Genomic DNA, 25,227 nt, shown 5'->3' on the forward strand with positions numbered 1-25,227 from the left:
TCTCCCTATATCTCTGTTTGGATTTCTTGCCTGGCTTTACTCTGCTAAGTCATTGGCCAAAACAGCTTTATTCATTAGCCAATAAAAGCAACACATATACAGAAGGACATCCCACATCATAGATCATAACCCAACTTCTTCCTTCATTTCTCTTTTGTACAAAGGTCTTGTTAGCCCCTGGAAGGTGAATGTGTGCTCACAGACCCATTTATCTATTCTTCCCAGTACCCACACTGATGACTCTCCCTTTTCTGACCTTCCATGCTATTCATTGCTTTGCTTGGCTTATTGGAATAGGTGGCCAGTTCTAATGTTGGGGACTGTGAACCAGGCCTTTTGGCCTAAACCCTGGGAACAGTGTTTCTTATCATTTTAATAAGGACATTTGGTCTTGAAAATGTTATGGTTCCTAGCATCTTTTCCTGTCTGATTGTCACACTTGAGCAAGGAAAAATAAAACAATAACCTATTTTCTTTTTTATAATAAAAATTTTAAATAAACTCAAATTATTCTCTTTTCATATGCACAGAGCCAAATCTTGTTCTCTGTCTTCTATGACAGCTGATCTTCTATGTCAACTTGATTAGGCCACAAAAGCCAGGATTTTTGGTGAAACATCATTTTAGGTGTTTCTGTAAAATAATTCTTTAGATAGATATAACATTTCCTTCCATCAGCTGATTTTTTTTTTAGTTTTTTAGTTTATTTTTATGTGTGTGGGTGTTTTGGCCTGCATGTATATCTACGAACCACGTGCAAGCCTGATGCCTACAGAGGCCAGAAGAAGGCTTCGGATTCCTTGAGATTAGAGTTACAGACAACTGAGCGCTACCATGTAGGTGCTGTGAAGAAGCGGCTAACGCTCTTAACTGATGAGCCATCTCTCTAGCCCCAATTAGCTGGTTTTGAATATAGTACATGATGCTCCATAGCATGGGTGTGTCTTGTCCAAGTGACTGGAGGTGTTTAGAGGAGAGTTGAGGGAGGCGTCCTAAGGAAGTGGGAATTCTGCCTCCAAATATCCTTCCATCTTTGGACCTGAGCTATAACCAACTCTCATGGGACTCCAAGCTGCTGGTCTGCCCTGGAAATCTCAGGGCTGTTAGATCACACAGGTGTGTGATCCAGTTCCTCAGAAGGAATCTCTGTTAACAGCTATATGGCCTTAAATAATCCTGTCAGCTCTCTACGCCCGAGTTCTTTGTAAAAGTCTTCCCTGAACAAACACTATGATGCTCTACTGATGAGGGAGAAATAAGTAAAGCTTACCAGGGTGACGACTAGATGCCTGGAGGTAAAGTCAGTCTTTGTTCTCTCTGGCCCCTCCCCCACGGCCATCTCTCCTTTGACCTACTGAACTATTGCCTACAATGATGACACTTGAATGCCCTGAGACTTTGGGAGCTGATAGGTCATAAGCATTTGCCGACTGAGTACAAAAGTAAATAAATCGCAGAGATAGTTCTGAGCTTTCCGAGCCACCGTTAGTGCCCTTGCCCTTTTACCTATTAAAATTCCTGGGTTTTTTTTTTTTTGAAAAGTCATGGTGGCAGGGATGGGATGGAAATGCAACACAATAGAGAGAAGCTGGGAGGAGAATGGAGAAAAGCCATTACATCACCTGTTTTGCTTGTTTTGAGACCTCTATATAGCCCAGGGTGGCCTCAAACTCATGGTGATCCTCCTGCCTCAGCTTCCTGAGTGCTGACTGGGATTACAGGCTTGCACCACCATGCCAAGCACCATCATACTGCATCGGGCAGAGTCAATGCTGAAACACCATAGTTCTGGGAGTGACATTACTATACCACACGGGAGGGCAACAGCGATCAGCGGTCACAGGCTGATCGTGTTGCTTTACTGTGCTCTCAGTTTTGATTTTTGGTGCACACTTGAAAACTTACGTAATGCAAAGTTAAAAAGAGAAGGATTGTTAGACCCGTGGGTATTTTCCTTCCTTTCAATGAGACTGAATTGAGACTTTGCCTGAGAGATTGAGCTTTTCCAGTAGACAGAGATCTCCAGATGGGGACAAAGAGCCACCCCTGTTCTTCCCATAGATGGAGACCTGCACTGACCAGCAGTATTTTCGATAGGGTCCACCATTGACTTCCTGGGCACCGTAGCTGTTCCAGTGCTTACAAATGATTCCTTTGAAGCATTAGCAAACCCAAGATACCTCCGTGAACTGGGCACTCAAGGCAACGCAGTTGCTACAGTGAAAGCAATGGACTTGAGCAAAGGGGTGACATGCAGAAGGTGCGTCGTGCTAACCCTCGGGGAATGGCATCCTATGAAGTAGCTGAGCGCTTCAGAAGGCAAACTGAGTAAAATAACAGAAGGATATGGTAGTCCACACCAACGATCAAAAGACTCTCGAATAGTCAAGCATTCTACAGATGGCAACGTAAGAGAAACCACCTAACTAACAAATTTCACACCCATGGACTCAACACATATGGAACCCATGCATAAGGACAACGTTGTAGGACCAGGAAAAGAGAAATCAGCATGCTACCACCTAGATATATCCGGTAGTCTCACAGTGTGCACCATTTCCAGAGGGACTAATCGAGAGGACTGTGGGTGAGCCTGTTTTTGTTGTGGAGCCAGCAGGGTCAGCACTGGGTGATCCTGATATTAACTGCCCTTTGAACTTTGTCCCCTAAATGCCCCACTTACCTCGTGCAAGTCATGTCCCTAATGAGGAGCCAACCCCAAACAGCCAGGCAGCGTTTTAGATTTACACAGAAGCTTGCACCACAACCCCACGATAGGGGACACAGCAGAAAGTTCTGTGCTCAACTAAAATTAAAATGCAGAGACATAGTGGCCACTGACTAACTCCTGCAAGGCAGAGAGGACAAAGAGTCTCAAGCTGGCTCCAAAGTGTGCTTGATATCTCCCCATGCCCCACGGGGTGAGGTGTGCTAAGGCCACTCAGTGCTATTAAACCTTAACCTCTAGCTGTTCGAGTTCCTAGCATAGTGTGGCGTTTTCTCCTGGATACCAGTATCTGGAGGGAGGCAAAGCTGAAGTTATTGCTCCTTATAGGGGAGACCTGGGCTGACCATGCAGACTTCCACCAACAGAACACACTGGCGGAGTTTGGGGACGGGTTAGAGTCTGCAGAATAGGCACTGTTTTAGAGGCATTAGATAGATAATCCTGTCGCTTGTCAGTAGCCACTTGCTCCCATGAGGCTTTTGTCATCGCTGGCACCTGAGGGCATGCTTTGGGTGCTGGGCTGTCCTTGACATGTGGATTCCGTTTATTGGGATGACTCTGACAGCTGCTTGTACCCGGAACATCCAGGGCAGTCAGTATTTTTCTACTAGCTAGACCCTTTCTTAATTTCAGGAAGTAAAGAACATGTGTGAAAATAATCTTTAGACATTGTTAAAAATCAGTGAAGATTTAAACGCGCGCGTGCGTCTGTGTGCATACGTGTGTTTCCTGTCGATGTGCACAATGTCTTCCGGCCACTTGGTGGGCTTTGGCAACCACGAGAAGCATACGCATTTGGAAGGACCTTGCTCAGGCTGACCTTTGAGAGGGAAGAGACAAGGCACGGTTTATTGTCAGTATCCAGCCTACATTCATCCTATAACAGGTGCGTAGCTCGTGGGTGAACTATGAAAAGAAATTCCAGCCCTTAGAGGGGCAGAACCAGAGAGGGATGAGTAGACGGGGATGGGGGTGGGGGTCGGGGTGGGGGTGGGGGTCGGGGCTTCCTGCCAGGGCAAGTGACTGATTGGTTTGAGAACACGTGGTTGACTTCAGTTGGTGAGACCCAGAAGCTAGGCTTGCCTTTGGCCTTTCCCTCTGGAGCGCAGCCAGCCTTGCAGAGACTCGGTGCAAGGGGCAGGAGGCGGTGGCGGCGGCTGCTCCCATTGGCCCAGCGCGTGCCCCTCCTCTCGGGGCGGCCCAGAAAAGGAGACCCAGGCCGCCCAAGGCATCAGAGGTGCGGGATACCTTGGGGAAATGGCTGAGTTTCTGAGGCTGCCTAACTCCCTGGCGCTGATCCGTCTCTGCAACCCTCCGGTCAACGCGGTCAGGTAACAGCTCCGGGTCAGGGGTGTGGCGGATCTGGGTGTGGGCTCGCCTTCCTTAGAAAGGCATGCCAATGAGCTGCTGACTCGGGCCTTCCTTCTATTCGTTGTTAAACTCACACAGCGCGCTCTGGGCTGGTTCGGGCTGGCTGGTCTGGAACCTACAGAGGCGTGGCTTCCTGCAAACTCCCAAAGCTGTAGTAAAGCCGTGAGTTTGGTCCCCACGCCTGTCAACGCTCCCCGTCGGAAGAGGCCTACTGAGTAGCATTTTCTGAAAAGCTGAAGTTTTGTTTTCTTCACCTGCTCTGCTCTCCTGTACAATGGAAGGCACATTACTTTTAAAAGTGAGATCTGTTGTTCTATTGGAAAATGATCAAGTTCGTTTACTTTGTTCATTCCATATCACTGGCGAATAGAATATAATTCTCTATTAGTCTCAGGAGGAGTCACCCGTGCGCAGACTGCCGACGTGGTGGACCCGATCGTGACAGTTACGGTATAACATTTCACTGAGAGGTTGCTAAAATCCCTTCTCTAAGGGAGACCTCCTGCGGTCTAAAGGACGATCCTAGGTGCAGTTCCAGCCAAATTCACTCGGCGGGGGCGGGCGGGCGGGGGGGGGCGGAGCACCGGTGGGTTTGTTAGGCTAATTTTCAGAACAGTGGGTGAGGGCACTGGGAGCAGAAGCTTGGGCAAGCTTAGAGCAGCCACACTGGAAGCAACCCTCCCCAGCAAAGATCATGAGTCCTGCTTGGCTATGTCGGAATCTCTCTCCCATAATCCTTCCCTACCTATGAGGGTGCAATTAGGGCAGAGAGGGGTGGCCTGGATATTCGGGTGACCTTTTGGTCCCCTCCTTCCATCCACAAGCCCTGCTTTGATGATCTTTGGTGGCAGGCCCAGACAAACTGAGAATACTCATATACAGACAGCAGACTATCCGTTCATCCCAGAGAGGGCGCCTGCAGCAGATCAAATAAATTATTCCACCCAAGTTACCTTAATGAGTTTGCTAAGGTTAGTTACAAGAACAAGGTGCTCCCAAAGCAACTGAACCACTGGAAAGCCCACCCCAACATGACAGCTGAAAACTACATCCCATCCCAGGATCTCCACTGCACAGGCCGCCCCCTCCCCTGCCCCCGCCCCCTCCCCGGAGAGGGGGGTGGGATGAGGTGGAGATTGTGAATCTTCAACTCTCTGAGCTTTCTGAGCATCTTAAACATCGGGAAAGTGTTTGGCTTCCAGCGCCCTGTCAATGTCTTCAGTTTCCTGAATCTTAACCTTTCTCCTCCTTCAGGAAGGAGTGCTTCAATCGCAAGGAAATAGTTGTGTAACAGCAGAATAAGTAAAGTAAAAGCAGACCATTTGGTGGACATTCCCAGCACAAGGTGCGGGAGCAAAACGAACAGAAGCCAGTTTGTCGCACACTTGGAATCGCAGCATTCAGGAGACCGAGGCAGGAGGAAGCCTTGATCTATGCAGACCCTGTCTAAAAAAAAAATCATAAAAAAGCAGGAAAGAGGAGACATGTTGAGAGGTTTTAAACCACACTGCTATTAGATTTTATTTTAAACATTTTGAACTATTTTTATTTTATTTTATGTGCATGTTTTACTGCATGTATGTCTGTGCACCACAGGCATGCCTGGTGCCCACAAAAGTCAAACTTTTATCCTTATTATTAATATTACAATTTTTGAAGCAGGGTCTTACTGTGTACTCCTGGCTGATCTGGAACTATGTGGACTAGGCTGGTCTCAAACTCACAGACATCCACCTGCCTCTGCTTACCAAATATTGGGATTAAAGGTGTGAGCTACCATACCTGGCTTAATATAGTACCGTACATTTTTTTTATGTGAAGGATGGCATTCACTAATACATATGCAGTATATAGTGCTATAGTAGTACAATACAGCATGCAGAAATAAAACCATACACAAATAGATCCAATTACTGGCCATTTGGGGGATGAAAGAAAATACTGATCATGTCAGTTTTACTCTTGATCCCAGTCAGGAAGTGGGCACCGCGTGTTTTCACAAAGAAAGCATAAGTAATATGATCCCTTCTCCATTTGGGATGTTTGTCTACTGATGGGATTACTAGAGAGATGGATTCTGCTGAACTTTCTGTTCACAATAAGGCACTATGTCCATCAAGAGTTGAGGGCGGAATGCCCCAGTTTCATACCCACAGTCCTTCTGGTACTTACGTGATGTGTTTCTAGCGTTTACCCTGCTCAGTCCCTCCCCAGTCCGGAGAAATGTTAAGTATCTAACTCAAAAAACTGTACGGGTTAAAAGAAACGGAGATTGTAAACGGCTCTGCATTGAGGTCCTCTGTGTACCGCTGAGCAGCCTGTGGCCGGTCCCTTACAGAAGCCCCCTTTCTCAGCCTCTGCTCCAGCCTCGTAATTGTTCACCAACAGCTTCCTTGTTTTTTTTTTTTTTTACCTTAACTTATTTTTGGCCTTCCTTCTTTCTGATTTTGTGTGGGAAGCTATCTCTTTTTACATGAGTGAGGTATGGTAACTTTTTTTTTTTTTTTTTTAGTTTTTCGAGACAGGGTTTCTCTGTGGCTTTGGAGCCTGTCCTGGCACTAGCTCTTGTAGACCAGGCTGGCCTCGAACTCACAGAGATCCGCCTGCCTCTGCCTCCCGAGTGCTGGGATTAAAGACGTGCGCCACCACTGCCCGGCTGAGGTATGGTAACTTGTCTAATACTTTTTTCCCCCCAACCAATTAAAACCCTTTGTTGCTGGAGTAGGCAGCCGTGTCTCCCTCTGTTCTCGGTAGTTACAGTTTCTTCCTAAGTGGAGAACATGGCTGATGACTTAACCTGCCTTCCTGAGCAATGGTTTTCAACATTTTCTTTTTTTGTTTGTTTGGTGAGAGCTCTGTAGCTTTGGAGCCTGTCTTGGAACTAGCTCTTGTAGACCAGGCTGGCCTCGAGCTCACAGAGATTTGCCTGCCTCTGCCTCCTGAGTGCTGGCCTTAAAGGCATGCGCCACCACTGCCCGGCTTCAACATTTTCTATTACTATAACCTACCTAGTTAAAAAAAAAACTTAAATTTAAATTAAGTGCATAAAATTTGAAGATACATACATGGAAGAATTTTCTGAAACCTAGCTTATCCTCACATGTTACAGATTTTGGAGTATTCTAGGTTTACTTGTTTCTTTATTTGGGAAAAAAGCTGGTGGAGATCACAAATTTGATTTGATAAACTTTGGATTAAGTAGCAACAGCAAAAAAAATTCTGGTAGGAAAATCGTGCTATGGTCAAAGAAGCTGATATCAAAATGTTATCTTGGTTTTTTTTCTCATAAATAGGTGTGGTGTCCATGCATACATGTTCAAATGTACATGTGTGTGTGTGAGGGCATCCTTATACCTATATGATCCTATATGAGTATGGAAGCCTATGGTTGACGTCGAGTCTTCCTTGATGGCTCCCCACGTCATCAGAGCTCATCAACAGCGCTAGTCTAGTTAGCTAGCTTGGGCCAAGGATCCTGTCTCCTGGCCACCACACCCACCCAGCATTTCCATAGGTTCTGGTCTCCAGAATCATGTGTGTTGCTCTTGTGGTAAGTACTTTAACTACTGAGCTATTTTCTTAGCCAGTGAATGTTATCATCATCTCGACTCCACACACACACACACACACACACACACACATCCAGTATTGTAGACAGGGGAAGTGCCTTCTCAGCTCCAGTGGACTTTCCCTTGCTGGGATCTCTCAGTTGAGTTTAATAGAACTGTACCAGTTACAGCCGTTTCCCTTTCCCCATTTCTGAGTCTTGTTCAAGAACACAGATAAAAGAGGAAGGTTGGGTTGGAATTGGGGAATTCCCTGTCTTCTCGCAGCACTGATTGAGGTGATGTTGGCTCGATTTGAGAGTCTCTTAAAAAACAGCCAGCTCTTTGCATCCTGGGGTTTGCGTCAGCTAACCATGGATAGAGAGTGTCGTTTTATCCAGGGTGCTTAGGTCTCTGTTGCACACACACACTTTTTCCCTTGTATAAAAGCTATTAATGAGCATTTCCATGTTGTGGGGTATTACAAATAGTCTAAAATTATAATGTATATGCAGAACAAGACTTTGCATTAGGAACTTGAACATTTGAGGTTTAGGATTCTGGGAAGGATGGAAAGTCTTAGAACTAATTTCCCATGCCGGGTGGTGGTGGTGCATGCCTTTAATCCCAGCACTCGGGAGGCAGAGGCAGGAGGATCTCTGGGAGTTGGAGGCCAGCCTGGTCTACAAGAGCTAGTTCCAGGACAGACACCAAAGCTACAGAGAAACCCTGTCTCGAAAAACAAAACAAAACAAAACAAAACAAAAACAGAACTAATTTCCCACACATACCAAGGATCGATTACATGGGATTTTTGGACTTGTAAATATTATGTCATGCTTTTAAATCAATTTCATTATTCGATTGGATTTCCAATTAGCCTGTCGAAAGTCTGTTTGATTTCTCTAGGTTAAAGGGTGAAAAGTCACTAGGGGAAAGGTAACTATGGTACATACACATGTGTGCAAGCATCCTCTGTATTCCCTGAGGTTAAATGTCCTTTCTAGAAGTTGGCTATTGAGGACCCTCCCCTTGGCATCTAATTCACAGTGTACTGATAAATCACTTAAAACAAAATAAAACAGAAACAAATTTTCTTTCTTTCTTTCCTCCCTCCCTCCTTAATCCTTTTCTGTTTGTTTTTGTTATTTTGGGGTTTTGTTTGTTTTCTACTAAATTACCTCTTTCCAGGTAAGTGAAGTATGCTGATTGGAGCAACTTTGATTTTTCAAAAGTAGTTTAACTCTCTCATTGCTAGATTGGCCATTCATATTTCTTTTCTTCATATGAATGTCAGCTCTGTTTCTAAGTGCACAGGAGATATGATTTCTAGCCCAGTCTCTGAAACAGTTTTGGCTTCTTTTCTTCTTTCTCTAATTCACATAGTAAGAAACTTCATGTTTTACATTGGAACTGAAGACATAGATTCATAACAGAAAACTTAGTTTTCTGAAGGCAAACTTACCCCTAGAAGTTACTTTGGCATGTTTTATTACTGTGTTGATAAGCTACTGCATTTTTTTATATCTAATCTTTTGGATTTTCGAGACAGGGTTTTTCTGAGTAACAGCCCTGGCTATCCTGAAACTGGCTTTGTAGACCAGGCTGACCTTGAACTCACAGAGATCCACCTGACTCTGCCTCCCTCGCGAGCACTGGGATTACAGGCGAGCACCACTGTGCCTTACTGTATTTTTTTTAACTGTTGAAAATGCAAAGCCAGCTGTAGTCAAAGAAACACAGTGGGCACTCAGGCAGTGTTCCCACGCCATGTCCTCTCCTCCTGACAATGTAGTGTGGGGAGGACACACTTGTCCTAACTTGTCCTAGCTGCTGGGGTCTTTCCAGTGCTGCGGAGCTGTGGCCCCTCCTGAGCCCCTGAATCTTTAAAGTTGGAGAATTCCTCGGAGAATACAGGGGAGGCTTGACTCTATGTCTAATAATTTCCCTAGTCACTTTTCTCCCCTTAACCTAGGGAAAAGCAAACAAAGCCATGTTCCTTCTCCAGTTTCTCTTATTTATGAACTTTCCCCCAAATCACCAAGAACATAAATAAAAGTAGAGAGGCGAGGTGAAGGGGAAAGCCCAGTGCCTCATTCTAGAGTGGTACCCACTGAAGTTGTTTTGGCTCAGTCGGGGCCTCACATTTTACCCAGAAGGGGGAAAAAAACCCAGCCCTCTGTTCCATATCTGCCATTCAGCCAACCCTGGGTGGGAAGCTTAGTCTTCCATCATGGAAGTCTCCCGAATGAACACAAAGATTCTTTTCCCTTTGTTACTTTGTTGTTGTTATTTGTTTAGTTTTTTTTTTCAAGACAGGGCTTCTCTGTGTTGCCTTGGAGCCTGTCCTGGAATTTTTGGTTTTTTGAGACAGGGTTTCTCTGTGGTTTTTGGAGCCTGTCCTGGAACTAGCTCTGTAGACCAGGCTGGTCTCGAACTCACAGATCCGCCTGCCTCTGCCTCCCGAGTGCTGGGATTAAAGGCGTGCGCCACCACCGCCCTGCTGGAACTAACTCTTGTAGACCAGGCTGGCTTCGATCTCACAGAGATCCACTTGCCTCTGCCTCCAGAGTGCTGGGATTAAAGGTGTGCGCCACCGCCACCACCTGGCCTTGTTATTATTCTTTGAGTAATGCATTTCAAGAAATATTTACATAGACTTTCCAGGTTATGGGCTATTGTAAGTAGTCTAGAGATGATGTGTGTATATATGAATACTATCTCATTTTCCATGAGGGACTTCACTATATGAAGATTTAGGTCCGGAGGAGAGAGTGTCACCGTGAGCCTGGTTCCCACAGATGCAGAGGGAAATGCCTATGGCTTGTGGACTTGTGGATATTATGTAACAGTTTTCAAGCTCTGTCGCGATCCCATCACTAATTAATTAGAACTGGGCAGGGGTAGGGGGATGGGGCGGGGGGGGGGGGTTCTTTTATTTCCTCCAGGTTCAAGGGTTAAAAGTAATGGGGGAAAGGTAACTCATAAACATGCTTACTGGACTAACTTTGGGATTTACCCAGAGAAACAGTTTAGCATTGAATCTAGCCAGACTCGTTTTGCTTGAGTTCAGATGGGTGTTGGCATTGTGTAGACTTAGCACCTAGTTGCTCACCAGGCCTGGCCCTGGGAATGGAGGCTTTCAGTACCCCAGCCAACTCCTGCCCGCTCTGCCCTGTAACCCAGAGAGTTAAAACTAGAACGTTTTTCTTTAGAACTGAAGACACACCTACCAATGCACTACTGAAATCAGTTTTGTGTAACAAAGCCGTCTTTAGAGGTTAGTTTGGACTGTCTGATTTTCTTATCCATTTGGGGAAAAATGACTGGTTCATAAGCTTCAAACTTGATTTGACGAACTTGGATTTCAATTTTTAAAAATGCTCTCCATAGGGAAACACTTGATATGACCAAAGCTGCAGCATTTGCTCTGCACTCAGGAAAAGCTGGCTTTTCCGCAGACTCCTTCATCTTCCCCTTACCCCCCTCCACCCCTCTACCACCGACCCCTACTCCATGGATTCCTTCAGGCTGTGGGAGCCCCAGTCCTATATCTAGTAGCAATGTTTTCCCTATAGCAACTCACCCTTTCTCTTTATTTCTGTGCTTTGTTTTTGTTGTTGTTTTTTGGAGGGAGGTGTTCAGTGTTACTCAAAACATACATTAAAAAAAAAAAAGAGGTGTGGTTGGAACAGGAAATGCCAGTCTCTTCTCCTGGCACTAGATGAGGCGATTTGGTGGAGGCCAATCATTCATTGTCGTCTGAGGGGTTATTGGGGTTTTTCGTTTTGGATTTTTGAAACTAGATTTCACTCTATATGCAGGCTCGCCTTGAACTTGAGACAATTCTCCTGCCCCAAGCATCCAAGAGCTGAGATTACAGATGTGAGCCACCACTGCCTACCATTCTTAGCCAGAAGGAAAAGACGGTGGTGGCCTTTTGTATCCCTGGGTCTCCCATCTGCCATTCAGCCAACACAGATTTAAAAACGTAACTACACTCAGCGTGCCTGAGGCCCTGATAAACATAAGGGTTTCCCCTCATTTTTGCATGGCCACCACTCCCAGGATAGCTCCAGTTCTGAGGAGTCTAGAGATGGCAGTGGCCATAGGCTCCTTGCAGCTGATCTGCTCTTTGTATATAATAGACCTCCATATGCGGGGGTTTTCCTAATCCAGAGCCGGTCTAGAAGTGATGTGGGAGTGTCATATATCAATCTGTTGATTTCATTGGCTAAGCAATAAAGAAACTGCTAGGCCCATTGGATAGGTCCACCCTTAGGTGGGTGGAGTAAACAGAACAGAATGCCGGGAGGAAGAGGAAGTGAGCTCAGACTCCACAGCTCTGCTCTCTGGAGCAGACGCCTCAGGAGAGACGCCATGCTCCAGGCTCCTGGGCAGACACACGCGATGAAGTTCTGAACTAGAATCTTCCTGGTAAGACCGGTGCTCACAGATTGTTAGAGATGGGTTGATTGGGATATCAGAATTAGCCAGTAAGGGCTAGAGCTAAGGGCCAAGCAGTGATTAAAAGAATACAGTGTCCGTGTAATTATTTCGGGGCATAAGCTAGCCGGGCAGGCGGCTGGGTTTTTGGGGACGCAGCCCCGCCGCCGCTCCATATTACTACATAGAAGGATGCCCACACCGGCTGCGTGTGGCTTGTGATGGCTCAGAATCTGTTTTTGTGATCAGATTTCATTTCTAATTAACTAGTCAAAGGCAAAAGCCTCCCTTTATTCCCTAAGGACTTTGTTATTCTGTTTTAAGGTGTTTTCTTACCGTTTATATTAAGGAACATGATTTACCACATTTTAGCTTGTCCACCAAGTGAATTCCTTGTTTCTCCTTGTTTTACACTTTTGTTCTTTCGTGTTCTTAGTTTTTGTGGGTAATTAACTTTCTAGCTTACCAAGTCTCCCACACACAGCTTTTTTTTAAAAAAAAATAAGGTCTCAATATGTAGCCCTGGCTAGTCCCAAGTCACAGAGATCCGCTAACTTCTGCCTCCCAAGTCCTGAAATTAAAGATGAGAGCCACCATGATTGCCTACTGAGCTATTATTTGAATAATTCTTTCTCTTCCTCCCCTCCCAAGTATTATAAATCCTTAATTGCAGCTTAGCCAAATTTCTTTCTATTCCAGTCAAAGTCTAAGGTCTCTGGAGAAGGTATTCCTGCATCTTCCCCCAGAACGCCAGTGTTCACACCTTTAAAACTACCACCCTCATAAGAGGACACCCCACATTTTACCTAGTAACTGCAAACACATGTACACAGACACATAGCTGAAAATAATGTTTTTTGAAATTAAAACCTAACCCCACATGTTTGGCATGTTTCTCATTCATTCATTCTTCCTTCCTTCCTTTCTGAAAATTGGACACATTTGACTTAATAAACTTTCTGTTTGGGTTTTGGATGCTGTCATTGTTGTAATAGTTCCAAAGAAGGGAAGGGCTTGTTGTCATGAAGCAGATCGTGGCTCACATGTCTTCTCAGATTCCACTGTCCCAGCTGGTCTCCTTGGCTGGTCATGGTTAAGTTCTTTTATTTGTAGTAACTTTTCTTTCTTTCTTTCTTTCTTTCTTTCTTTCTTTCTTTCTTTCTTTCTTTCTTTTTTCCTGTTTATGAGTTTTCAAAATGAACAAGTATTATGGTAAAAATAAAATGACGCCGTTCCCCAAGTGGGTGCAGCCCACAGCAGGCACAAGAGCATGACAGGGCCATAAAGGCAGCTGGTCGCAGGCAGGGAGCCACGCAGCAGGTGAGAGACAGAGACCTATCAGGTACACCATGCAGAGAAAGTGGGTATTTATTTACTGGGTTATGGAGGGGAAAGGGAAAGGAGGGAAGGGGAGAAGAGCAGAGAGAGCAACGAGGGGGGGGAGTTGAGGGGAGAAGTAGGAAGAAGGGAGAGAGGCAGAAGGTGCCTCTTCCAGAGAGATGGAAAAGAAGTAACTCAGGCTGGAAGCAGAAGGAAGATCTTCTGCTTGCCTCAATGGACAGGGGAGAGAGTGGGCGGGGCTTGTCTCTTAAAGGGACAGGACAGATGATTACAACAGGAAAATGAATAAAAGATGAGAGTGTGATTGTAATGTGAGCCCCAGCCCTCGCCTCAGTGGCTCCCAGGCGAGGGAAGTCCAGAAGGAAGCAGTTTGGCTGTGGGTTCCATACCTGCCACTTACCCATGGGTAGAAAATGGCGTTCTGTCTACAACAGTTGAGTCCTCAGTGAGGATGTCACCATTTTTTAAATCTTGTCACTATTCCATAAACAGTGCACTGTGAGCTAGGCAGCATGTATATTGTTTGTTGTAAGTTTGGAAAAGATGGCTCGTCAGGGGTTTGTGAGAGTCCCGCAGAGTTTTATCTGCCAGACTTGACCATGGGAGGGATTTGTCAGGCTGGGGATGGTGCATCCCGAAGCAGTTCCACCCAGATACTGAAGGACACCTGCTTGCTCCTTTTGGACTTCTCCCTGCTCTGTAATGGCTCGGATTCCGTTTATTTGATTTCTTATTAATAAGTCAGGAGCAGGAGGTTTTGTTTAATTGTGTCTAGGTGAAAGGGAACTGGGTGAAAGGTAACTATCCCTCACATAGCAACGGCAGGTGTCTCGTGTGTTCCGTGAATTTGTCTTGTTGGTCTCAGCACGTCTTTTGCCACAGTTTGGTTTGAAACCTTCACGTAGTATACATAAGAATTCTACTCAAGCCCGGCGGTGGTGGCGCACTCCTTTAATCCCAGCACTCGGGAGGCAGAGGCAGGTGAATCTCTGTGAGTTCGAGGCCAGCCTGGTCTAGAAGAGCTAGTTCCAGGACAGGAACCAAAAGCTACGGAGAAACCCTGTCTCAAAAAAAAAAGAAAGAAAGAAAAAAAGAAAGAAAGAAAGAAAGAATTCTATCCAGAACACATAGCATTCCAAGTCAAAGTAGTTTGTGTTTCCTTGCAGCTGTCACCCTAGGATTCTCTTAGGTTCCCCAACTTTCCACCCTAATCCCCTTGGCAAATTCTCCCTTCCGTTGTGATTACAGAGGTCTCTTGAGTGGAATCACTGTGTCTTCCCTACTACTTGAGTGGAGAGAGATCCATCCGAAGGATGCACCCTTGGTTCGCAATCCCATCCCTCTGGGATAGTGGGTTCAGCTGAATTTTCTATGGATGCCTCTCTGATACTGAACCTGGGCAAAGCAGCTACTGTGGTCCTTGCCCGACATTTCTTTGCCCTTGTCTTATCCTCCTACATTTATTAGAACTAAATTTGGCTGTCACAGACAGAAAAGTCTCACCGACAGTGAATTAAACCAGGACAAGCAACTTCTTTCACAGTGGTGTCCAGAATACAGCTGTGGTAGCCTGGATAATGTTTCTAAAACTGGTTACTAATGATTTTTCATGAGCGAAGTTGGAGCGCAGTGAAGCGAAGCGATAATTGCTTTTAAAGTGGATTTATTGTATCGGCTCAGCACTTAATTGACAGCGGACACTTCACCTGTTGAACAAATAGTGGAAGTTCGGTGGCGGAGATTCTGCATTCTGTATCCACCATTAGTAAAGGAAAATCTCGAAGATCGTAGACGTTTAACTTTGACTAATCTGCTTCGTGGACCTTTTTTCTTTTAGCCCAGCAGTCCTCAGGGGGATAAGAGATGGACTCCAGAAAGCCGGGTCAGACTACACGATTAAAGCCGTCGTGATCTGTGGAGCAAACGGCAACTTCTGCGCAGGTAACTACTGTCTACATCTCTCCCGTTACCCCTAGCTAGACCTCTGCCAGGTCCACACGCAACCGTGCATCGGCTGCCCCCGTGGGTCAGATCAGTGAGGGTAAGGAAAGGGGGCGCTAGAGTGGGAGTGAGAAGGGACACATGACTCCCAAGAGCGACCTGGACAGGACTGCGGCCTCCGCGGAACATCTCGCTCAGGACTGCCGTAAACTTGCTGGGTGTCTGCTCTACGCACGTCTGTCCCTTCTACCCTGCCTGAGCTTGGGCCTGTCTCTTTGGTAACCTTACCTCATTTTCTCAGCCTGTAGCATAGGGGCCAGAATTTGTACCTGAAGGAGGCTGTGTGGGATTAAGTGAGATGTCTTGGCTGAGCATTCTCGTCAGTCTGTGGCCAGAACAAGCTCAGGATGCATTATCATTTTATTCACGCTGCGTCCTGAAGTGACGGTCATGTTCCTTCAGACACCCCCACCCTTCAGGGACAGGGACACTGCTCTGCCGGGTCACTGCATGACAAGGCACAGTGTGGCCAAAGTATCTGAAGTGTTGAATCATTCAGTGTAGTCTGTGGTACCTCTATCTTTCCCTGCCCCGAAAATTAATATGTTAACTTCAATGGAAGTCAGGTGGAAATGAGGGCCGTGGGAATTCACCAGACCACAGGTATTCAGTGTTTATAATATTAGTATATTTCAGTGAAAATATACTGGTGCTACAGTCAGGAGAAGAAACAATTGAAAAGTCCTGACCATAGTAATCACTGCTTGCTTTGCCTGACTAACACTGTAGAGATGATTTACTAATTAAGACAAAGTGGTGATGATCTCATATGTATCATAATGCTCAACAAATCCAGGTGAAGAAGGTCGAGGAAGAGACAGATCAAAATAATACACCAACTTTACGCCAGCTATAAAATGGCTTTCTCGCTAGACTCCAAAGCTTGAACACCCACTGTGGTGGTTTGGATGATGTGAGGCCTGGAAGAGGGGCAGAATCCTCGAGAACTCGATTTTCTGCGTGATGATGAGGTAGAAACTGGACTGTGATGCCCGTTCCTGGGCTGAAACGTTTTGCTTTTAGCAAAGTATCAGAAAGAACCCAGTTTGATCAGGAGACGTATACAGGACAGTGAACCTCTAAACTGGGAAAGGTACCCTCTTAAACACATTGGCAATATTCGCAAAACTAGGTTGGAACTGGAGCATGAAATTTGGGGGTGTAGTTCAGTGGTGGGGTGCTCTGTGGTTTCAAGGCTCTGGGTACACTCCCAGTGTACACAGAGCTTGTCTTGGTAAACTTCTTTTGGAATTCTTCAAGCCAGGCTCCAAATCAATAGCGAAAACACAAGCAGAACTTCTCATCTGTCTGGAGATTGAATTCCTCTTTAACCCTGAGTCAGAGCATAAATTATCAGGAAGTTTAGCAAATACTGTGGCCTAAATGACAATGAAACATCTGGTGTGGGGGTAAGATGGCACACGAATAAAAGTTAGCCAGTAGTTTGCAGCTGTAAGGAGCTGTTTCAGGGAAGAAAACACCTTAAACCTAATAAGCTAATCACCGAACACTGCAACTGACAAACTGAACAGTAACACGTGACCAAATGAAGAAGGGATGAAAGACGACAGAATTAGAGAAATGGCAAGCAGATGTAACTCAAAAGGAGCAACAACATAATGTTGGTGTTTTGGTTTGGGTTTTTTTTTTTTTTGGTACAAGTTAATAAAAGCTTGAGGAGCCTATGAAGAGATTGATCAGAGAGAGAGAGAGAGAAAGAGAGAGAGAGAGAAAGAGAGAGAGAGAGAGAGAGAGAAAGAGAGAGAGAGAGAGAGAGAGAGAGAGAGAGAGAGAGAGAGAGAGAGAGAGAGAGAGAGGAGCTAGAGAGAGATGCTCAACAGTTAAGAGCACTGGCTGCTCTTCCATAGGACCTGGGTTTGATTCTCAGCATCCAGTTCTAGGGATCCAGCGCCCTCTTCTGGAGCACAGACGGGCGTGCAGACAAGACGCCCCTAGACATAAACACAATGAAAATCAGAGAAGAGGGAGAAAGCAAAACCAGTGCCTTTGAGAGCTCTGAACGTGAGTGCCGTGCTGCGCTCCTCCAGCTTCAGCACTTGGGGCCAGCCTGAGCTACAGAATGTGCTTCTGGCCAGCTCAGGCTACACAGACAGGCAGTCTCAAATGAAAAGAGCTGGAAAATGAGACGGGCCACACAATAGCATCCGGCATGACTCCGTCACTGTGGTCACAACTCTCCGTGACTGCAGTCACCTGTACTGGACCTGCACAAGACAGGTCCCATCCTTAGATGGGCTGGGGAGGGGCACTTGGGCCCTGCCACTCCTCAATGACCTGTTGACCTCCAGGAGGTGCTGGGAGAGGGAGGAGTCCTTGTGTTTGGTTGTCTACTCGCTGCTAACCACCAGCCTCACACAGATGGTGCTGCCTAAACTCGGTGGATCATTCAACAAAGCACAAAGACATGAACGTGGGAACGGGACTCCGTAGAGAATGGATGTTGGTAGGTCGGGGGACACAAGAGAGGGTGAGGGTGAGTGTCATCACAATGTGTTTTATACTTGTGTGAAGTTGTCAAACAACACATTTAACTAATTAAAAGATAGCTTGAAAATAAAGCAGGTATCATTTTGAAGATACTAGAAATATGAATTAGGAAAATATACATCTACTAAAAGTGACTTCAGGAGAAGCAAGGCCCAAACAGCATGTGACCACTACAGAAGAAAGATCAGAGCTGTGGGGTGGCACAGGCCTGTAATCTCAACTCAGGGGGCTGCGGACCCCCGAACTATACAGTGAGTTTCCCACAGCCTGAGCTACATTAGCGGTGCCCTGAATCAAAAATCAGAAGGCTCACAAAGTAAATTCTAGGCCCAGGTAGCATCCTTGGCAAACTCTCCTACAAATTCAAAAGCAATGCTGCTCCAACTTCCCGCAAACATTTGAGGATGGAGAGAGAATGGGGTTTGGAACTTCCTTTGGATGAGTCTCCCGAGGCTGCTGAACCAGTTTCCCATCCCTCCTCTCCTCCCATCCCATCCCCTTTCCCCTCCACGCCCCTCCCTATCCACTCCTGGTTCATCTTCACTCAGAAAGGGGACAGGCCTCCCATGGACTTGCACAAAGCATGGCGCATCAAGTTGAGGCAGGACTGAATCCTTTCCCTTACGTCTCGAGGTGGGGTCAGATAATCCAGCATGAGGAACAGGTTACCAAAAGCCAGCTAAGCACCAGAGAGAGGTCCTGCTGTCGCTGTTAGAAACCTCACTAAGAGACCAAGCTACACGATTGTCACACACTTGCAGAGGACATAGATCAGTCCCAATCAGGCTGACTGTTGGCCCAGCGCCCATGAGCTCCTGCAAGCTCAGGTCAGCTGTCTCTGTGGGTTCCCCCAGCATGACCCTGGCTGGTAAAAATCCTCCATAAACAGTATTTTCCTGCTGTCGCTGTTAGAAACCTCACTAAGAGACCAAGCTACACGATTGTCACACACTTGCAGAGGACATAGATCAGTCCCAATCAGGCTGACTGTTGGCCCAGCGCCCATGAGCTCCTGAAAGCTCAGGTCAGCTGTCTCTGTGGGTTCCCCCAGCATGACCCTGGCTGGTAAAAATCCTCCATAAACAGTATTTTGAGATAGGGTTTCCCCACATAACTCTGGCTCACCTGGAACTCACCCTATAGACCAGGCTGGCTTCAAACCCAGAGATCCACTTGTCTCTGCCTCCTGAGTGTCCATAATCTATTTTAGAATACTAGAAGTAGGGGGAGGGGGAGGGAAATGGGAGGCGGTGGCGGGGAAGAGACAGAAATCTTTAATAAATAAATAAATTAAAAAAAATAAAATAAAATAGCTATTATAAAAAAAAAAGAATACTAGAAGTATCCTGTTCCTCGGTTCTGGAGGCTGGAAGCCCCTCCCACTCTGGGGTCTAGGGAGAAGCTCTGCCCGTCCCTTCTGGCTTCCTGTGGCAGGCCCTGTCAGTCCTTGCCTTGGAAGTATTACTCCCTACTCTCTCTCTGTCGCCACAGGAGTCCTCCCCAGCAGGTCCACGATGAAGTCCCCTGGTCATAGGCAGCTCCTCTTTGTCTAGTATGATTTATTTTCCTTTTTAAAAAAAGATTCATTATTTTCATTTTATGTGTATAAGTGTTTTGCCAGCATGTTTGTCTGTCCCATGTACATGCAATACCAGCAGAGGCCAGAGGAGGGCATCAGATCCTCTGGAACTGGAACTGAACCAGGGTCCTCTTGAAGAGTAGGTGATGCCTTTGACTACTGAGTCATCTCTCCAGCCCCCATATCACCTCCTCTGAACTTGAACGGATCTGTGCTTCTAAGTCAGATGAGAGTCACAGGTACTTTGTGGGTGTGGCCGCAAAGTATCTGTCTCAGTTTGTGTTGGTGCTAGCCTGCGTTTAAAACCAGTACCCAACCAGGGCAGTGTGAGCCAGTATCTGACCAAGGCAGTGTGAACAATCAAAAGGATAGACCAACCCTAATCTTGATTTTTCTAAACAGGACCTCCTGTTATATAAAAGGTGTAACAACCACTCTTGTCTTAGAAGTATGACTGCTGGGACACTCTCTCAATGTTACTTATTCCAGCAGAAGATTAAAAAGGATAATGATATGATTATTTCAAGAGATGCAGGGAAAATTATGTTCAATAGCAATTAACGTAAAGATAAAAATTCTTAGTGAGCTAGAAGATAGCCATGTTTACAAGGCCTACGGCCAACAGGTAGGTGCTGAGCAGGAAGCTTTCCTTAGAGGAGAAAGGGAAGGCTGAGCCCCACCCATTTAGACTGAGACCCTTGCCAGCCTACAAAACTAGAAAAGTAAAGCCATGGTGTAAGGGCTATGAAGGAAGATTAAAACAAAACAAAACAAAACAAAAAATTACCCAAAGATACAGTAATGTTTGCAGGAATAGCAAATTTATTCATCAGAAATTCATTGGAATTAAGAAAGGAATCTAATAAAACTTCTAGACATTAAGCCAGTATCCAAAATTTAATTTTTTCTCCGAGAAGTGAAATCACTTTTGGTCTCTGTGACGTTCTGTGACTGCGCTGTGTGATAAAAAGACTTCAGGGAGGCGCAGGCTTTGTAGCCTGCCTGCCTTGGGGTGGGATCTCTCTTTCATGAGTAACTTAATTTAATTTAATTGTTGTGTCTTGCACAATCAGTTAATATTTCGAAACTGTAGCTTTCTCACTGGTGATGCAGAGGATTAGACTGTGCAGGTGAGTTGGTAGGAGACTTAAAGAAGGTGGCAGGTGGGCCATGCGCCTCAGGCCCTGCGTCTTCACATGGTGTGGATAAGGAGCAGGTAGAAAAGAGGGGAAAGGTGTTTGGAATTTTTCCTAACAGGTGGCCCCGAGGGGGAACACGGGGAGGGGGGGGAGGCTGCGAATGCGATGGGGTGGGGGAGACACGACACCACGTGTTTCTCCTTTGGGAGCTCACTTAAAGACCCTGTGGGAGTGGTCCTGCCCCTCCCCTCCAGGAGTCAGGACCTGGCATGCTGGGATTTGGAGTCCAGACCAATACAACTCCTAGGCCGGGGGGGCTACGCTCCCAACTTAACAAAAGGAAGAAGTAGGTAATACAGTTTACCCAAAATTATTATTTTCAATTTAAAATGTTTTGCAGTCCTGTGGACTAAACACAGGACTTGTGCATGCACTGCTGGTCCTCTACAACTGAGCTGTACCCTCAGCCCTGAAACCATTGCTTGTGAAGTTTATACCAAGCCTACTGATGTCAAAGAATAGACGACGCCCTGTGGGAACACTAGGAATTGCCTGCACTGTCAAGTGAAATCAAAAAATAAGGTTTTACAGTGCACTCTCCATGTTTGAAAGACATACTGAGATCTCTTAAGACTTTCAAGTCACTGAAGATAGCCACCGAGACCGAAAGGATAAATGTCATAGTGAGGCCATAAATCCATTTACATACGCATGGGATTTCAAAGAATTCAGCAGCCTCAAGCCGTATCTCTGGGAGATGATATTTAGGCAGTCCTTCGTTGCTTTGTTTTTGTACAGGTTTTAAATTTTCATAATTCCTGTCTCATTTTTATAATCCAGAAAGACAAGCTATGTTAATTTTATTACTCATAAGAAATCTATCAGGGGCTGGAGAGTTGGCTCAGTGACTAAGAACACTGACTGCTCCTCCAGAGGACCTGGGTTTGATTCCTGCTCATGTTGGGGTAGGATGGCCACTCACAGCCCTGTATAACTCCGTCCAGTTCCTGTGAATCTAACGCCCTCTTCTGGCCTCCACAGGCACTGCAGACACGTGGCACACAGACATAACACTCAGGCAATATCTCCATATCCATAAAATAAAAATAAACAAGTCATTTAAAAATGCTTTCAGAAAATGTATACACACTAAGTTGGTTACTGATGTAACTCGTAAGAAGTCTGCATTTAACTACAGCGTTTTACACTGCAAGGCTTTTGTTCTTAGTGAAGAAAGGGTGACATTCTTAAAAACTGGTTGATCAGAAGCACTGACTCTCAGAATGATAGACTTAGTAAAGAATCTAGCTCTTTTTCTGAGCTCCTAAATTTCCCCGAAGTTGAAGATGCTTGCTACCAAATGGGAACACAGAGTTTAGGAGACTATGTGGTTCCTGATAAAGATTTGGTTTCTCTCATTTCCTTCTATCTACAGTCTGAAGATAAAGCGCCTCTCAGCCCCAAGGCATCTGGGCCTTCTAAGACTGGCTGTAGCCCTGGTGTTAGTGACAAAGGCCCAGTCCCTCTGAACCACCTCCCTTTGTCCATGTGTCTTTAGGTGCTGATATCCACAGCTTCAGCAATCCCCCCGGAGCCTCCTCTAGCCTCAGACTGGGAGATGTGGTGGACGAAATACAGAGATACACAAAGCCAGTGGTGGCTGCTATCGAAGGTGTGGCTCTTGGAGGAGGACTAGAGCTGGCCTTGGGCTGCCACTATCGGGTCGCCAATGCTCGGGTAAGAGGCTCCCAGAGGTGGGGTTAGGGTGGGGCTTCAGTGCAAACTCTCCAGGTGGACCTGGGCTAGGCTGCTGGCTTTCCTGTGCTCAACTGATTCCTGCCCCCTTCTTCCACAGTTGCCTGAGCCTTAGGTGTAATGGATCAAATAAAATATGGCAGAGACGCTGCAGGTCCCCAAGTGGTGGCAGTGGGCAGCAGGTCTGAGAGCAGCCAGTCCTAGGCAGGGATGGTGCAGTTCCCCAAGTGGCTGCAGCAGGTCATGAGGAGAGACAGACAGATAGGCGTATCACGAGACCACTCCCCAGGTCTCTGAAGGTGGCTGGTCCCTGTCAGCAAGCCATGCAGCAGGCAAGAGACAGAGACAGGGATAGGCAGGCCATGCAGAGTGAGGTTGGATATTTATTTAGTGGGTTATGGAAGGGAAGAGGAAGAAGAGGAGAAGAGCAGAGAGGCAGAGAGAGACAGGGGGAAGGGGAGAAGTGGGGAGAATGGAGCAAGGCAGAAGCTGCCTCTTTGGGGGAGAGACAGAAAAGGAAGAGACTCAGGCTGCAAGCAGGAAGGAAGATCTGCCTGATTCAGTGGATGGGGAAGGGAGTGGGCGGTGTAGGAGCGAAGGTGAGCTGCTTGTTCTTCCCAGCCACCCCACTAGCTTACACCTGAAATAATCACACAGAAACTGTATTAATTAAATCACTGCTTGGCCCATTACCTCTAGCTTCTTTTTGGCTAACTCTTACATCTTAATTTAACCTATTTCTATTAATCTGTGTATCACCACGAGGTCATGGCTTACCAGCAAAGTTCCAGCACATCTGACTCCGGCAGAGGTTCCATAGCATCTCCCTGACTCCACCCCTCTTCCTCCCAGCATACAGCCTAGCTTTCCCTGCCTAGTTCTGTTCTTCCCTGCCATTGGCTCAAAGCAGTTCTTTATTCATTAACTAATAGAAGCAACACATAGAAGAACCTCCCACATTAGGGCGGGGCTTGTCTCTTAAAGGGACAGGACAGATCATTACTTTAGGCTCTAGCGTTCTTTTGTAGATGTTCCACTGGGAGTGGGCTCCCCAACTCCACATTTTGATTGGTTGTGATCCTCTGTAATGGTCTTCATCTATTACAGAGAGAAGTTTTTGCCATGAGGGGTGAGTACTACACTTCTGTGGGCACAAGGGCAAATATTTACAATGTAGTTAGGGATTGTGCTCTTTAGTTAAGTGGTAGCTGGAGGTTCACCTCCAAGGTCTGTGACTTCACTAGCTTGGGTAGTTGACTAGGTTTCCAGTACCAGATATGGATTCCCTTTTGTTGAGCAGGTCTTAAGTCCAACTCAAGAGCTGTTGGTTTACATAAAGATGGGGGTGTCACCATTGCACCCAGAGAGCCGTGGGTTAACATAAAGGTGTGGGTGCCACTGCTGCACCCAGAGAGCCATGGGTTAACATGAAGACGTGGGTGCCACTGCTGCACCCAGAGAGCCATGGGTTAACATGAAGACGTGGGTGCCACTGCTGCACCCAGAGAGCCATGGGTTAACATAAAGGTGTGGGTGCCACTGCTGCACCCAGAGAGCCGTGGGTTAACATAAAGGTGTGGGTGCCACTGCTGCACCCAGAGAGCCATGGGTTAACATGAAGACGTGGGTGCCACTGCTGCACCCAGAGAGCCATGGGTTAACATGAAGACGTGGGTGCCACTGCTGCACCCAGAGAGCCGTGGGTTAACATGAAGACGTGGGTGCCACTGCTGCACCCAGAGAGCTGTGGGTTAACATGAAGACGTGGGTGCCACTGCTGCACCCAGAGAGCCGTGGGTTAACATGAAGACGTGGGTGCCACTGCTGCACCCAGAGAGCTGTGGGTTAACATGAAGACGTGGGTGCCACTGCTGCACCCAGAGAGCCGTGGGTTAACATGAAGACGTGGGTGCCACTGCTGCACCCAGAGAGCCGTGGGTTAACATGAAGACGTGGGTGCCACTGCTGCACCCAGAGAGCCGTGGGTTAACATAAAGGTGTGGGTGCCACTGCTGCACCCAGAGAGCCGTGGGTTAACATGAAGACGTGGGTGCCACTGCTGCACCCAGAGAGCTGTGGGTTTATATGAAGATGTGGGTGCCACCACTGCATCCATGATGTTTGCTATGGTTCATGGGCATCATAGCTGGATTGTTGGTTGCTTCCCTCCCTTGGAAGCTTGTGGGACCATGAAAGCTGGTCCTCAGGGAAGAGGTTTTTGGGTCAGTTCCAGCTCCACAGCCTCTGGGTCCCGTTTCTGAAGTGCATAGTGTTTTCAATAATAGGGACTTACCTTCCACCTCTGGGAGGCAACCAATGGTAATAACAATATCCTGTAGTGTTTTGGGAGTCTCTTGGACAATCCTGACCCACTCGAACAAAGACTTCTTATGTTTGGTGTTGGGGTTTCTGCTAAATTGTCTATGACTCTTGTAGGTGGTGTTGTTAGACCAGATGGAGAAATACAATTTAAACTATATTTATTTACATATAGATACAGATTCATATGTGTTATGTGTAATTTTCAGTAGAGAGATAATAGTATTGATATATTATGATTTTCAGACATTGTGTGTGTGCATGTGTGTGTGTGTGTGCGTGTGTGCGTGTATGTGTGTGTTGGCATTTGACCTGCTTGTCTGACTATGTGAAGTAGTCAGATCCACAGGAACTGGAGTTACCGACAGTTCTGAGCTGCCATGTGGGTGCTGGGAATTGAACTCAGGTCCTTTGGAAGAGCAGTCAGTGCTCTTAACTGCTGAGACCCCCCTTTTCAGACATCTCTGCTGTTCATTTACCCCCCTTCTTTATTCT

The 25,227-nt window shown here is 46.4% G+C and overlaps 1 protein-coding gene across 1 annotated transcript in view; it reads left to right on the plus strand.

Annotated features, from left to right (window-relative positions):
• Nucleotides 1-3,782: 3,782 nt before the first annotated feature.
• The window catches only part of Ehhadh (enoyl-CoA hydratase and 3-hydroxyacyl CoA dehydrogenase), a 34,521-nt gene continuing 13,076 nt past the window's right edge, over nucleotides 3,783-25,227 (plus strand). The window contains exons 1-3 of the mRNA XM_075968094.1: nucleotides 3,783-4,059; nucleotides 15,269-15,372; nucleotides 22,217-22,395. Of these exons, the coding sequence (XP_075824209.1) occupies nucleotides 3,986-4,059; nucleotides 15,269-15,372; nucleotides 22,217-22,395 (357 nt within the window). The 5' untranslated portion in view covers nucleotides 3,783-3,985. The remainder of the gene's footprint in view (nucleotides 4,060-15,268; nucleotides 15,373-22,216; nucleotides 22,396-25,227) is intronic.

Source organism: Microtus pennsylvanicus, chromosome 1 (genome assembly GCF_037038515.1).
Source record: "Microtus pennsylvanicus isolate mMicPen1 chromosome 1, mMicPen1.hap1, whole genome shotgun sequence".
NCBI lineage: Eukaryota > Metazoa > Chordata > Mammalia > Rodentia > Cricetidae > Microtus > Microtus pennsylvanicus.